A 13,220-nucleotide genomic window follows, 5' to 3' on the forward strand; every position below is an offset into this window, starting at 1 on the left:
GGCGGTAGCAGCGTCCGTTTATTTGAGGCGTGGGGGGCGGGGGGAGCAGCGGGCAGCGCCGGCCGCTCACAGGCGCCTGAAGAAGAGCTTGGGCCCTCGGTCCAGGGTGTAGGCGCCGGGGCCCGGCTGGCCGGGCAGCAGCCGGCGCAGGGCCGCCCGGTCCTCGGGGGAGAGGCGCCTGCTGCACAGCTGGAGCTCCCGCACGTGTGCCGCGATCTGGTCCCAGAGGCCCGGGCGCAGGGGGCCCTGGACGGCGCAGCCTGCAGAGCGGAGGCGGGAGCAGGCGTCAGGGGGCCGGAGCCCTCCCGAGCCCCACGCCCGTGGGCCCTCGGAAGAGACGCACCTCCCCTGAGGCCCCGAGGGCTACCGCTCGGGGCGTGGCAGAGGCCCCGCGAGGCCCCCACGCACTCTGGGCAGGGGTGCGTGCTCCCGGGGGCCTCCCGGGTCTGTGGGCCCCGTCGGAGCCGGCAGGCGGCCGGACGGACCCCAGCTAAAGCACGCTGCGGCCACAGCCGTGCCGCCCTGTAGGACAATGCCTGGGCCTCTCCATCCATAAAATGGACGCAGCAGGGGTGCCCGTGGGTCTCAAGAGGACGCCGAGCTCCAGGGAGGCCGGAGCGCCCGGGAGGCTCAGGGCCCTAGGGCGCGAGGGGAGGGGACGGTGCAGATGCAGGTGGGTGCGGAGCAGCCCCTCAGCTGTGCGCAGGCCGCCCAGCAGCCTTCCCGGGCCGGGGCTCCCAGGCGTTCCCTGTGCGCACACCCCCCCGAGTCCTGGTCCTGGAGGGCGAAGCCCGGTACTCCTGCCCCAGCGCTACGGGTGTGCCAGCCTACCGGGTGGCCAGTTCACCAAAGCAGTGTCTCCTGGGCTCGTCCTCGAAACAGCTTTGGTACCGTGCCCGGGTGTGGCCAGAAGGAGAACAAGCTAAGACACCACAGGCTGGGCGGTAGGGCCCCGGCAGCCCCTGCCAGGAAGATCCCTTGGTGGCAAGCTTTTGCCACCCTGACCTTGAACTCCATCCTCTTGCCAGTGGTAATTAGGAAATCCTCGTGAAAGGGGATCCCCAGCTACTATGGTCTCAGGGTCAGGCTGAACAGGTTAAAAGCAGAGATCCCATGTTCCTCCTGCCCCACTGTTTTAGGAGCTGGGCTCACACCCCCTTTCAGTCACTTTGGTCACTGTCACTGTCCCCCATTGTGTCAACCTCGGGGGACCCAGCCCACCCTTGCCATCTGGCTGTGGCAGTGACAACCCATACAGAGGAGGCACCTGGGCCTCAGGTAGGTACCCAAGCCCACCTGACAGGCCAAGGAAGCTGAGGCCTTGGGGCCGCAGCTGGAGGGCAGACAGAAGCTCCTCCAGGCCAACACCGCTAATCTCAGGGTTGGCAGACAGGTCCAGTGAAGTGAGTGAGGGGCAACAAGGAAGACATCTGAAATGACAGGGGAAGAAGTGGTCAGCCTCCAGGGAGGGAGGCCCCCAACACTAGAGAAAGCTGCTCCAGACAAACCACCGCTCTGGGAGCCATAGGCCAGGCCCCACAGCCCCCCGCCCCCCTGCCCCCAGTGACACAGGTGCAAGTACTTCCCCAGGGCTAGCTGGACACTGCCAAGGCCCAGGCCTGGGGATGCCTGCCTGGCTTCAGTGCCCAACACTGCCAAGAGCCAGCTGAGGCTGGAGGATCATGAGTGGCCCCTGTATGGGCTGTTGCACAAAGGGTGATGGGAAAGGCTCTCAGGAGCCTCAGGCGTGTGGGAAGAAGGCCAGGAGGAGGCAGGATTGAATCTGGAAGGAGCTAGGTCCTGGGACACACTTGGGGGAGAAGCTGGTACCCCTTCCCTGCCTGACCTAGCTCCCCCAGGGTGCTGAGCCTTGACACCAGACCCCCTTCAGAATGGCGTAGGAATGGATTACCTGCTCAGGTCTCTCACTGCCTTGTCACACAGGTGGTTTGCAGACAGGCTCAAGTGAGCTAGTACACAGCCTTCCTAGACAGAGCAGAGGCCCAAGGGGGCCTGGTCTGAGTGGGGTGCCTGCCCTCCCTGCCTCCCAGCAAAGGCCCCATACCCAGGTCAGATACCTTCCTTCCTCCTTGGGAACAAGGGGGCAAAGTCTGCCTGACCCCCAATGCACCAGAGGGGAGCAGTATCCCTTCAATTTGCAGATCAAAAGGAAACACCTCCCCTTCCAGGTATAAGTCACACTTGGCACGTGAAAATCACAGGGACCAGCCCCACATGGAAGAGCCAAGGGAGAGAGCCCTGGAAGCCCTGGCAAGACCCTGGGACCTGCCTGGGGCAGGGAAGCTGCACTGGGTCCCGGGCACCTTTGCTGCTGGCCAGGAATTCACAGCTTGTGGCAGGCAGCATTCCCACAGCTGTTCTTTCTGAACGTGCAACCCCCTTCCCAGGCTGCTCCCACCCCTGCCCGGTGTCAGCTGTGGGACTGGAGGCTGGATGGCCCGGGGTTGCTTTGCTTCGGCACCCCCCCCCACCACAGACATACCTTGGTCAGGTATCTGACCACAGGCTCCATGAGGCCCAAGTCACTCTTGCTGGCTGCCACGGAGCTAAGCTCCAGGCGCTGGAGGGTGCGGGCAGGCAGGTTCTGTAGGGCGTGGGCCAGGGCAGCGGAACCCAGGCTGTTGTAGGACAGCGACAGTGTCTTCAGGTGCCTGGCATCTGTACGGGGGACCAGAACCTCTGTCAGCCACACATGATCACCACCTCAGCCCAGCTGCAGTCCTAGGCCCAAACCCTCATGACCCCACTGGGGAAGCTATCATCCCTGAGATTTTGTGCGCACGGAAGTGGGGTAGCTCCTGCCCAGGCGAGGAGTGGGCAGGGCCAGACTTCTGAGCCCAGCTACTCCCCACCATCCCTGGGCCACCTGCCTCTCCGCACCTGAGACAGGACAGGCGACCTGAGACAGGCCCTGGGCCGGGATGTCTGTGCATGATGGGGTGGGGGGTGGGGAACACCACCTGCTGCCCAACCCCAGCTTCTCCCCCACTGTGCGCTCACACCCCTGAGTTCCACTTCCTGGCCCACCACCTCTGCAGAAAACCCCCCTGGAGGACTCCCAGTTCCCAGTTTCTCAGTACTGGGACCGAGGTTCTCTGCAGCCTCGGTGTGTCTATGGTGGAATTGTCTAAGGCAAACAGAACACTCAGAGCTGGTGAGAACAGGGGTACTGCGATGGTGGCCCACGGCATGTCCTAGGGGAATGCCCCTGAGCCCAGGCAGGCCCAGCACGTCCAGCGACGTGCTCCTAGACAGCAGGCCCTGTGCCCTGGGGGCCCCTCTGGCACAAGGCTGTCTGCCCCTGGATGTACCCTTCTGACAACTGGAGGCCAGGACGTGAACATGTCCGTCAGCTCACCTTGGAAGGCAGTACCTAGGGCTGCCTGGTGGCTCAGGAAGAAGCTGGGGCCAAATCCACAGGCTTGGAGATGCAAGGTACTGAGTGAGGGGCAGGCCTGCAGGATGAATGCCAGGGCCTGGCCACAGCCATCCCCGAGGGGGTTCATGCTTAAGTCCAGCTCCTGCAAGTTCTGTGGAAGACATGGGCCCCTCTGGAGGATCTGGTCTCCTTGCTGTCCCAGAGCTGGGCAGTGGCCAGCACTCAAGTGCGCCTTCCCACCCAATGATGGGCCAAATGTAAATGTTCTGATGCCACCCTAGGGCCGGCCTGCTGCTCCCCATGCTTCTTCTACCTGCAAGGTGGTCTGCCCCTGGAGGCCTGTGGCAAGCTGGCGTAGGCCTTCGGGGCCCAAGTGATTAGAAGAGAGATCTAGGAGGATCAGGCTGGGCATGGTGCCCAGGGCGGCCAGCAGCTCAGCAGCACATCCGTCCCCCAGCCGGTTCCCTGCCAGGTGCAGCTCCCGGAGCGCTGTATGCAGCTTGAGGGCCCGCAACAGTGGGGTGAGCTGGGTCTGGCGCAGGGCCAGGGAGCAGGCACTGAACGAGGGGCCGGAGCCCTGGCAGTCCATAGCCTGCAGCACCTCCTGGTGCTCCTCTGGGGAGGGGATGGGTGTCACCAGAGCCTGCTGTTCTGCCCTGTGAGTCCTGGGGGCCCACCAAACAGGCCCCCCTCACTCGTGAGCCCTGGGACACCCACCAGAGCTGCTGCAGAGCCCACTCCCACAGCCTGGAGACCCAGCATTGTGGGAGCCCCAACGCATGGCTGGTGGGTGGGGATGACCACTCTCTGCCTTGTCAGGCCCTCCTGGGCAGGGCCCAAACCCCTGCCAGCCACCCCCACATCCCACAGTGCCCATGTCAGGCTTCTCTGGAAAGCCACCCCGGGCCTAGCCTTCGGTGGCTCTGGTGACTACGTCGTCCCACCACCAACAGGACCGATCTTCCCCCACCTGCCACCCACATGTGTGGGCACCAGATAGAGGAGGAAAACCTGAGGCCAGCTGCAAAGGGAGTGTGCCTCACTGGCTCCCTGGGGCTCGGGGACGTGAGGCCCCAGACCTGATAGTGGCACAGGAACATGACCCTCTGCCCAGGCCACTTCCAGCTCTCTTCGGCCCCTACCTTGCTCCAGGCTCTGGCAGGCCCTGCGGTAGCGGTCAGTCAGTGGGGGGAGGTCCCACGAAGTGACTTCAGCCAACACCTGCAAAGCACCATCAGTAAGCAGCGCAGGGGCACCCAGTGCTGGGGCACTCTCTGTGTGCATGGGGCCCAGGCTCCTGCCGCTCACCTCCTCGTTGCTCTGCAGCACATCGGGAATGGGGTCCTGTGGGGCCAGCAAGGCCCCCTCCTTTCGCAAGACAAGCCTCGGCAGCAGCCCACAAGCCTGACAGTAGCGCTCGGCAGCCTGCTCAGCTAGCCAGGCCACAGAGTGGGTCTCCCTGCTGCAGGGACAGAGGGAGAGCAGAGCTGGCCGGGACCCTGCCCATGCTGAAGAAAGGCCACCCTCGTCCCTGCTCTGGGTCTACGGACCCTTTATCTGGCGCCTCCCCTCCTCCTGCCCCTGCTCAGGACATGCCCGCGCCCCCAGCAGCCTGACATACTTGCAGCTCTTCTAGGCTTTTCCTAGGGCCCATAGGGCCGACCTAACCCCTCCAGGGCCCTGCCTATGCGCATGCAGGGCACCCTTTCCCTGCTCTCTGACCTCCCCCAGCCAGCAGCAGTGACACATCCAGTCCGAGTGAGTCCTTGTTACCCACGCCAACTGATACGCACACTCGAGGGTTCTCCCAGGGGCACAAAGCGAACAGGGACTTGGAGGGCAGGTGCTGTTTACCTGTGTGGGACGGGAATGAGGAAGAGACTATCCTGCACGCGCACTCGCACCCGGATGGGAGGGGGCAAAGACGGACCCTGGTGGGTGGGGGCCGGGGGGGGCAACAGGCTGAGTCAGAAAACACACTTGTCTACCCTCACCACCCCACAGCTCCCACCGGAGGGGTGTACCCACCGAGGGCTGGCCTGCCGCCGAGCTGTCCCCACTGGGCCCCGAGGCCCTGGAGATGTCAGGGCTCCTTGGAGGGTCTGCGGCTGAGCTGCGGTCTCCCCTTGCCCTGCCCGGTGCATTCCAACTCCTGAGCTGGGGCAGCCGGCTCTGCCTGGTCCGGGCCCAGAGCCGGCCAGGGCTCCTGCTGCTGCCTGACCCTGAGCCACCGTGAACGGTGCTGTCCCCACTGCCCTGGGGGTGGGGCAGACAGCCATCCTGGCGGCTGTGGGTCAGTGGGGAGTCGTCCTCCAGCCAGTCCCCAACCAGACACTCCTCCTCAGGGATAAGCGCCGCCCGGTGCGGGGTGGGCTCACCTGAGCCCCAGGGCAAACTGGGCCCAGGGTGGCTGATCTGGGCCCCACCCACACCTCGGATGGCCGCCCGGGCAGCACTCGCTGCTGCTGCCTCCCTGTTGCTGGTGGAGCCAGGCACCCCGGCTTTGGCCTGTTGTGCTGGGACACAATGCCGGGGCCTCTTGTGGGCGGGGCGGGGGGGGCCCGGGTAGTCCTCACCCTCTGAGCTGCTGCTGCTGGCCAGCTTGTGCCTGGTCCTCCGAGGCCTGGCCACAGCCAGAACCGCCTGCCCTGGGGAGACGCTGGCACGGGCCTGAGAGGTCTCTGGGGGTCCTGGGCAGGGGCTCGAGGGAGGAGAGATCTCAGGGTCGAACAGATGGTGGCGTGGAAGGGTGTGGGAGGCCAGGGAGCTGTGGGGGGCTGTGGAGAGACGGAATCTAGCATGACGCAGTGCCCAGCACTGTCCAGCCACCCATGCTAAAATGCCCCTGAGAAGCAGGGCCTAGGGCACTCTCAGACCAGGGACAGGTGTCCCCAGGGGCAGAAGAGGCCTCTACTTGCCTTGGCCTGAGGAGGCCGCCCTGAGCAGCCTCTCCATGGCGCCAGCCTTCTCTCGGGTCTCGCTGTCCAGATCCTTGCCATACAGCTTCACCCACTGCTGCAGCGTCTCCAGCGGGCTGTGCCCCTGTGTGGCCGCCAGCTGAGCGAGGCTGGAAGGGCACCCCCCCCGCCACAGCCTGAGCCCGCCCGGCCCTCACCTCCCCCACTCACCTTCATGGTCCGGAGCGTGACGGATGCTCCCCGTTCAATGAGCAGTTCAGCTACCTCAAAGTGACCGCAGTGGAGGGCGTCGTGCAGGGGAGTGATGCCCTCACAGCCCTGGCCGCCTGGGTCATCGACAGCAGCCCCATGGTCCAGCAGGAAGCGCACAATGTCTGCGGGCCAGGGGACACAGACTAGCTCCCAGCCCTTGTCGGCCCTCTCCATGGTGTGGCCTGGCCCGGTACTCACCCAAATGCCCATAGTTGCAGGCCTCGTGCAGAGGCGTCCAGCCACAGTAGTCCCGAGGGTTCAGAGGGTGGCCCTGTGACCGAGGACGAGAAAGAGCCCAGCCTCACCGTGGGGCTGAGGCTCCAGGAGGGCCAGAGCTTGGGTCTCAAAGCCCAGAACGGGCCCACAGGCCCAGGTCCCAGCAGAGAGAGATGGTTGGCACATGAGACGCCTCATCTCAGGGAGGGCCCCGTAGGGGCTTGTGCAGGGCTGGTGCACCCCGCAGCCCCCACGCCCTGTGCTACCCTCTTGTGGGGGACCACGTACTCCAGGACAAAGTCCCCGCCATGGCCCACAGGGTACCTAGAATGAGACGGCAGACCCACCTGTCTCACGAGGTCCCGGACACGACCCAGACGACCCTCGATGCAAGCTCGGTGCAGCAGGGTCTCCCCAACGTCATTGCGCCGGTTCCACTGTGGACAGTTGCCCCAGGACAGGGAGCAAACGAGTAAGGGAACCAGGCAGTCCTGGCAAGCATGGGGGCCCACACGGTGCCCTCACACCGTCCTCACCTTGTTCACCCTCTGCGGGCCTAGGCAGCCCTGCAGCTCCTCATCTTCCTCCAGCTGCGGGGACCAGCCCTCAGAATCACCCTCTGGAACAGAGCCGAGCCCACTCCAGGTGAGCCAAGCCCCGGTGCCCCCCTGCCCCCAGGGCCCCCGACCTTCCAGACCTGGAGGATGGAGGTCCGGTGCCAACTGCCACCCCACCCCCTGCCCTGCCTGTGGTTGTCCCCGCCCGCAGTCCCTTTGCCCGCAGGGGATGCACCTGACCTTTCTGCCCACCGGCCCCCTGTCCATCAAGTGCTGACCTCTCACCCCGTGCTCAGACCCTGCTCTGGGTCTTCCCGCCCCGGATGTCTGCCCCCCTCCTGGGAAGCATCTTTGTTGGACTAAGTCATGGTCACGTTACAGACAGTTCATCCTGTGAACCCAGGTGCTTTCCACCTGTACATCCCCGGCCTGCCCATCTGCACCTGCCTCCAGCTCACTCACTGCCTGACCCCAGTCCTTTCTCCTGTGCCTCTGGTCCTTGCTAGAACCTTCTTCTCCTTCCTCAACTCCTCTTACTGCGAGCGCCTGTTGAGTGGTGTCGCCTGAAGCTCCTGCTTTGGTCCTGACTCTCCCGTGGCTCCCTACACCTGCGCACCAGTGACGCCCAGCCCAATCCCCTCTCAGGTAAGGCACAGACTTCCCACAGCCCTTGGCTTCTCCCGGAGAGGTTCTGGAAGCCGCCCAAGTTCAAAACTGAAATGATTCCTCCCGGCCTCAAAGACAGGTTTCCACGCACCACCTCTCAGCTGCCTGCCTGCACCCACCACCTGGCCCGCCTCTGCCCCGAGGGTCCCAGCCCCAGCCCCTTGCCTCCACCTTCCACAGGGTGGACCACGCAGCCCACGTGCTGTCTGTACTCCCACCTTGCCCGCCCTGTGCCTCCCTCTCACGCTGCCGTTTCTCCAAGCCTGACCCTGCGTCTCCTGCCCTCGCAGATGCCCACTAGCCTTCCTATCACTTGCTCCTCCAGGAAGGTTCTGGGGCTGCCCCAGCCTCTCCACACACAGCTCTCTTCCATCTACCAGTACTGAACGCCCTTCCTGCACGGGGCTGGATCCTCCTGTCACACACCAGTTAGCAGCCCCCACGAGGGCTCCACCCTCGCCCGCCCCAGCCAAGGGCCCAGCCCCAACCCTTGCCAGGGAGGAAGGGCGGGGGAGGAAGGGCCAGGGGGGAAGGGCGGGGGGGGGGACCAGGAGGGGAGGGGGGAGGGCTGGGGGGAAGGGCCAGGGGGGAAGGGCGGGGGGGGACCAGGAGGGGAGGGGGGAGGGGGGAGGGCTGGGGGGGAAGGGCCAGGGGGGAAGGGCGGGGGGGGGGACCAGGAGGGGAGGGGGGAGGGGGGAGGGCCGGGGGGGAAGGGCCAGGGAGGAAGGGCGGGGGGGGGGACCGGGAGGGGAGGGGGGAGGGGGGAGGGCTGGGGGGGAAGGGCCAGGGGGGAAGGGCGGGGGGGGGGGACCAGGAGGGGAGGGGGGGAGGGGGGGAAGGGCCAGGGGGGAAGGGCGGGGGGGGGGGGACCAGGAGGGGAGGGGGGAGGGGGGAGGGCCGGGGGGGGGGACCAGGAGGGGAGGGGGGAGGGGGGAGGGCCGGGGGGGGACCAGGAGGGGAGGGGGAGGGCCGGGGGGGGAAGGGCGGGGGGAAGGGCGGGGGGGGACCGGGAGGGGAGAGGGGAGGGGGGAGGGGGGAGGGCCGGGGGGGAAGGGCCGGGGGGAAGGGCGGGGGGGGGGGACCGGGAGGGAGGGGGAAGGGGGGAGGGCCGGGGGGGGAAGGGCCGGGGGGGAAGGGCGGGGGGGGACCGGGAGGGGAGGGGGGAGGGCCGGGGGGGGGAAGGGCCAGTTGGGAAGGGCGGGGGCGGCTGGCGCAGCAGCCAAGGCAGCGTTTGGGCCTCACCACTCTCCGAGAGCTCCACGTCGCTGGCCTCTGGAGTGTCCCCGTCACCCTCCTTCTCTTCCTCGCCGCTCTCCTCCTGGTCTCTGGGAACACTCAGCTCCTGCAGTCGGGCCGCGGTGTCAGGAGCCTCCTGGGGCTGCAGCCTTAGCTGCACGGTGTGGAGGTGCTGTAAGACCTGCCTCTGAGGAGCAGGGGAACCCCGGCTCAGGGCCACAGGGCCAGCAGACCCCGAGTGGGGGCAGGGGGGTGGGCGGCGAGGACAGGAGGGCTGCCGGGGATGTCCTCGTGGGCTTTCAGACCTGCAGCTGGGGCCGCTGGGCCTGCTGGGCACAGCTGAGAGCCTTCTGGAAGCATGGGGCCAGGAGCTCGTAGGCGTCACCGGCCTCCTCCCGGGACAGGGCGATGTTTAACCAGGTCTTGGCCTCCTGCAGCAAGAGGAGGAAGGATGAGCGTTGTGGTGGCTGCCCACCCCACCGAACCGGCCCCAGCCAGTGCCAGCTCCCCACTGTCGCCCACGTGGAACAGCCCTGGAAAGAGAATGCTTGTCCATGCCCACCACTCAAGGGTGGCTGTCCTGAGGCAGAGCTGTGGGGACCTACCTGGAGCCCCTCTGCACCCTGCGTAGGGCTGGGCACCATCACTGCTCACCTCCAGAGCGTCACCACCACGCAGCCTCAGCTCCTGTTCATAGTGGGACACAGCCCGGCGGTGGTCCTTCATGTCTCCCCAGGTGGTGGCCAGGGACACGTGGATGATGGCCAGCTCGGGCCCTGGCCGGCCCAGCAGCTCTGCGAAACGCAGCTGTGGAGGCAGATAGCGAGGCCACCACTGCCTTGCACCTTGCCCGCCAGGGTGCCACTGCCCCTTTCCTCCCACCTTGGCAGGGGACGCACACCTGTTTCTGGTAGGCCTCAGCCGCCTTGGGGAAGTCGCCTGCCTTGGAGAATAGGTCCCCCAGCTGCTCACAGATGCCCATGGCAACCTGCGGGTCACTGCCCTCGGACTCCTGCAGCTGCTCCTGCAGCTGGACCACGGCCAGCACTGCAGACAAGAGCCTCATGTGAAGGCAGGGACAGCGCACCTCCGACCTGGCTGCCTCTTAGGCGGGCCAGCCGCCCTCTCCACGCCCCGCTCGTCCCTCGGTAAGAGGGGACAGTAAGAAAATGCACCCCATGGGGTCGTGAGATCAGGAAAACGAAAAAATGACAACTGAAAGCACCTGGCCTGCAAGGGAAGCCACACCTGGCGCCCCTCTCCCCCCCTCTCACACAAGACCATTGTCTCCACTTTGCCAGTGAGGATCCTGCTCACGTATAAATGCCCAGCCGCGCTCCTGACCACCTCGTCACCCTCTGACACATTGTGCTGAACCCTCACAGAAAAGTGTGGCTCGCTTCCCAACAAGAAGAGGGGGGCAGGAAAAGGCTCCACACTGATGCTGCCACCTCCCCACCCCTTCTGGGGGACTTCAGCCCCTCAGGTCCCCAGACTCACCGTATTTCAGGGTCCGGCAGATTGCCGCCTTCTGCAAAGGCTTCTGGAAGCCCAGCCGGTAGGCTTTCTTCAAGGCTCTTTTGGCAGCCAAAAAATCGCCCAGGTCTTGGAGGATCTGTGGGGGGAAGGGAAGGTGAGATTTGCAGACTCCGCAGAGGCCGAGCGCCTCGGTGGGTTAAGCCCAGAGCTGTGAGAGCAGGCACCTGTGAGATGAGCACGCAGCACTCGCTCTCCATCAGCTCCTTCCTCAGGATGCGTGCACACTCTCGGGCCCCCTCCAGGCAGCGCATGGCTTGGGAGTGCTGCCCTCGGCGCCAGTGGATGGCACCCAGGTTGTAGCGGGCACGGAACAGGTCCTCGTAGAGGTGGTTCTGCCTGCGGGTGGTGACAGGTGCTCAGGGTGCCTCTGGGATAGCACAGAGCGCACTGGAAGTGCTGACATGCAGCCGCTCCTTCCCCAACACCGACAGACATGCTCTAGCCGTGCAGGGGCTCCTCTGCTCAGAGGAGACTGACGGGGCGGGGGAAGGCAGATGGGTGGTGCACTCTCACGAGGCCCCTTCCTCTGGGGACGGAGGCCTTACTCGGCGAGGAAGATGCTCTTCCGGAAGTAGTCGTTGCACGGCGCCATCTGCCGCAGGCTTTCGAAAGTGAGGCCCAGGTTGAGGTAGAGTCGGGTCCTCATCTCGCTCAGTTCCCGCCTGGCCAATGTCCCTGGAAGATGCCCGCCCCCACATCAGTGGCCGGGGGGGCATCATGCCCACTTGGGGTATCCAGCTCTGGGTCTGTGCAGCCTCTCCCCCACCTGTCTCACACTGAGGGGCCCAGGAGTCCTGCTGTAGACAGCACAAACGGACACAGAGCAGACAATGCCCAGACCTGAGGTTGTGAGGAGCACGGGCCATGCATCTCCTCAAGGGAGGCCTGATGGACAGATCTCAGCTTTATAAAGGGAGGGCCCAGACCAGTGGAACCTGCCATGCACACCGGGCAGGCTGTGAGGCTACAGGCTCCTTGGCCAGCAGGTCTGGAACCAGAGGCTGGGGAAGGCAGGCCTCCACGACCACTCACCCTGCAGCTTCTCGTCCACAATAGCCAAGCTCTTCTCAAAGGCAGTCTGCGCCTGCAGCAACGTGTCCTGTGACTGGCAGTGGTCAAAGATGTCCAGGTAGGTGCGGCCAATGGTGGCCCAGGCCCTCTGCACCTCAGTGTGATTGGACAGAGAATGGGCCAGCTCCAAGTAGCGATGCTGGTGCTAGGGTGCAAAGGAACGGCCTCTGTGAGCCAACCTGCCCCACCTCAAGCACATCTCTTATGTACTCCATCTCCAGGAGGTCCCTACCTTTGCTCAGGAGAGTCCCCTACTCCCCCAAGGCCCCACAGAGCAGGCCAAAGCCAGGCTGCACGTGTCCCATCTCTTCTATGCCAAGGGCTGCCTGTGGGGACGGTTGGTGCCCCACTCCAACCCGCCAACATCATCATGAGGAAGAGACAGTGGGAGTTAGCTGGGCTGCTGCAGCTGCACTAGCCAGGGCCAGAGCAGGCCCTCTGTGGACAGTGGGCCCAACTCCCCAGCCGGCCCACAAACACAGCCCAAGTGTTATGTTCACTAACGGTTGCTGGGCCCAGGCCCCTAGGACAGGCTCTGATGTGCCTACCCAAGAACCAGACTACAATCCCCCATCACAGGGCTGTCTGAAGAAAAGGCCATGTCCAGGCGTGTCCTCCTCTAGCCAGAGGTCAGACACTGAAGACTGTGCCTCCCTCCTCAGAAAGGGACCAGCAGGAAGCGGGGGCCCTGGAGGGCTGGATGGGGTTGCAAGGGTGCTGGGGGTGGGGGTAGGCTCCGCCCACCTTCAGGGCAGCTGAGTAATCCTCCAGCTCAGCCAGTCGCTCTCCGACCTTGCGGTGGGCCACGGCACAGCCCAGGGGGTCGTCGACGCTCTCCAGGAGCTGGAGCTCATGCTGGTGCTCTCGCAGGGCCTCTGCGTAGCGACCTGGGCGGGCAGGCACGGCAGGCTTCGGCCCCCGCCCGGCAGTCAGCCAGGGGCTACGCGGGCGAGCGCGGCGGTGGGCGGCCCTGGGCTGCTCGCTCAACAAGGTTCCCGCGCCCCTCCCGCGGGTCCCCGTCCCTTCCGGCCCCCGAGTGTCCCCCGACCTCCAACACCCCAGCTCTCCCGGTCCTGGACCACAACCTGGACCAGGCGCGGGGCACGCACCATGGCTGGCCAGGAGCTCCCCCAGCTGGTGGCAGAGGACGGCCTCGTCCCGCAGCTGCCCGCTCCTCTGGGCCTTGGCCTTGGCCTTGCTCAGCTCTGCAGAGAGAGAGAGACGAAGCCGGGAGGCTGAGCCCCTTCGCTCGGGCGGGCCAAACCCGCTCCCGACCCCACAGCCGGCCGGGAGACTCACTGCGAAACTCGCGCTCCACGTTCATGCTCAAGCAGCCGCGCGCGGGGATCCGGACTTCCCGCGCTC

General features: G+C 65.7%; 1 protein-coding gene across 1 annotated transcript; it reads right to left on the reverse strand.

Moving 5' to 3' along the window:
• Window positions 1-6: 6 nt before the first annotated feature.
• TONSL (tonsoku like, DNA repair protein) lies at window positions 7-13,220 on the reverse strand. Its single transcript, XM_027600628.2, has 26 exons — window positions 13,155-13,220; window positions 12,965-13,060; window positions 12,600-12,742; window positions 11,817-12,000; window positions 11,330-11,459; window positions 10,949-11,120; window positions 10,746-10,860; window positions 10,147-10,292; window positions 9,900-10,052; window positions 9,551-9,676; window positions 9,252-9,432; window positions 7,323-7,405; window positions 7,134-7,223; window positions 6,769-6,841; window positions 6,529-6,692; window positions 6,319-6,442; window positions 5,429-6,177; window positions 5,255-5,331; window positions 4,709-4,862; window positions 4,543-4,621; window positions 3,714-4,015; window positions 3,380-3,551; window positions 2,504-2,679; window positions 1,913-1,986; window positions 1,297-1,430; window positions 7-260 (listed from the first exon to the last, which is right to left on the reverse strand). Exons 1-26 carry the CDS (start codon window positions 13,177-13,179, stop codon window positions 67-69), a joined length of 4,116 nt encoding a protein of 1,371 aa, XP_027456429.1. The 5' UTR covers window positions 13,180-13,220; the 3' UTR covers window positions 7-66.

The sequence above is a fragment of the Zalophus californianus genome, chromosome 4, assembly GCF_009762305.2.
Source record: "Zalophus californianus isolate mZalCal1 chromosome 4, mZalCal1.pri.v2, whole genome shotgun sequence".
In the NCBI taxonomy this organism is placed as follows: domain Eukaryota; kingdom Metazoa; phylum Chordata; class Mammalia; order Carnivora; family Otariidae; genus Zalophus; species Zalophus californianus.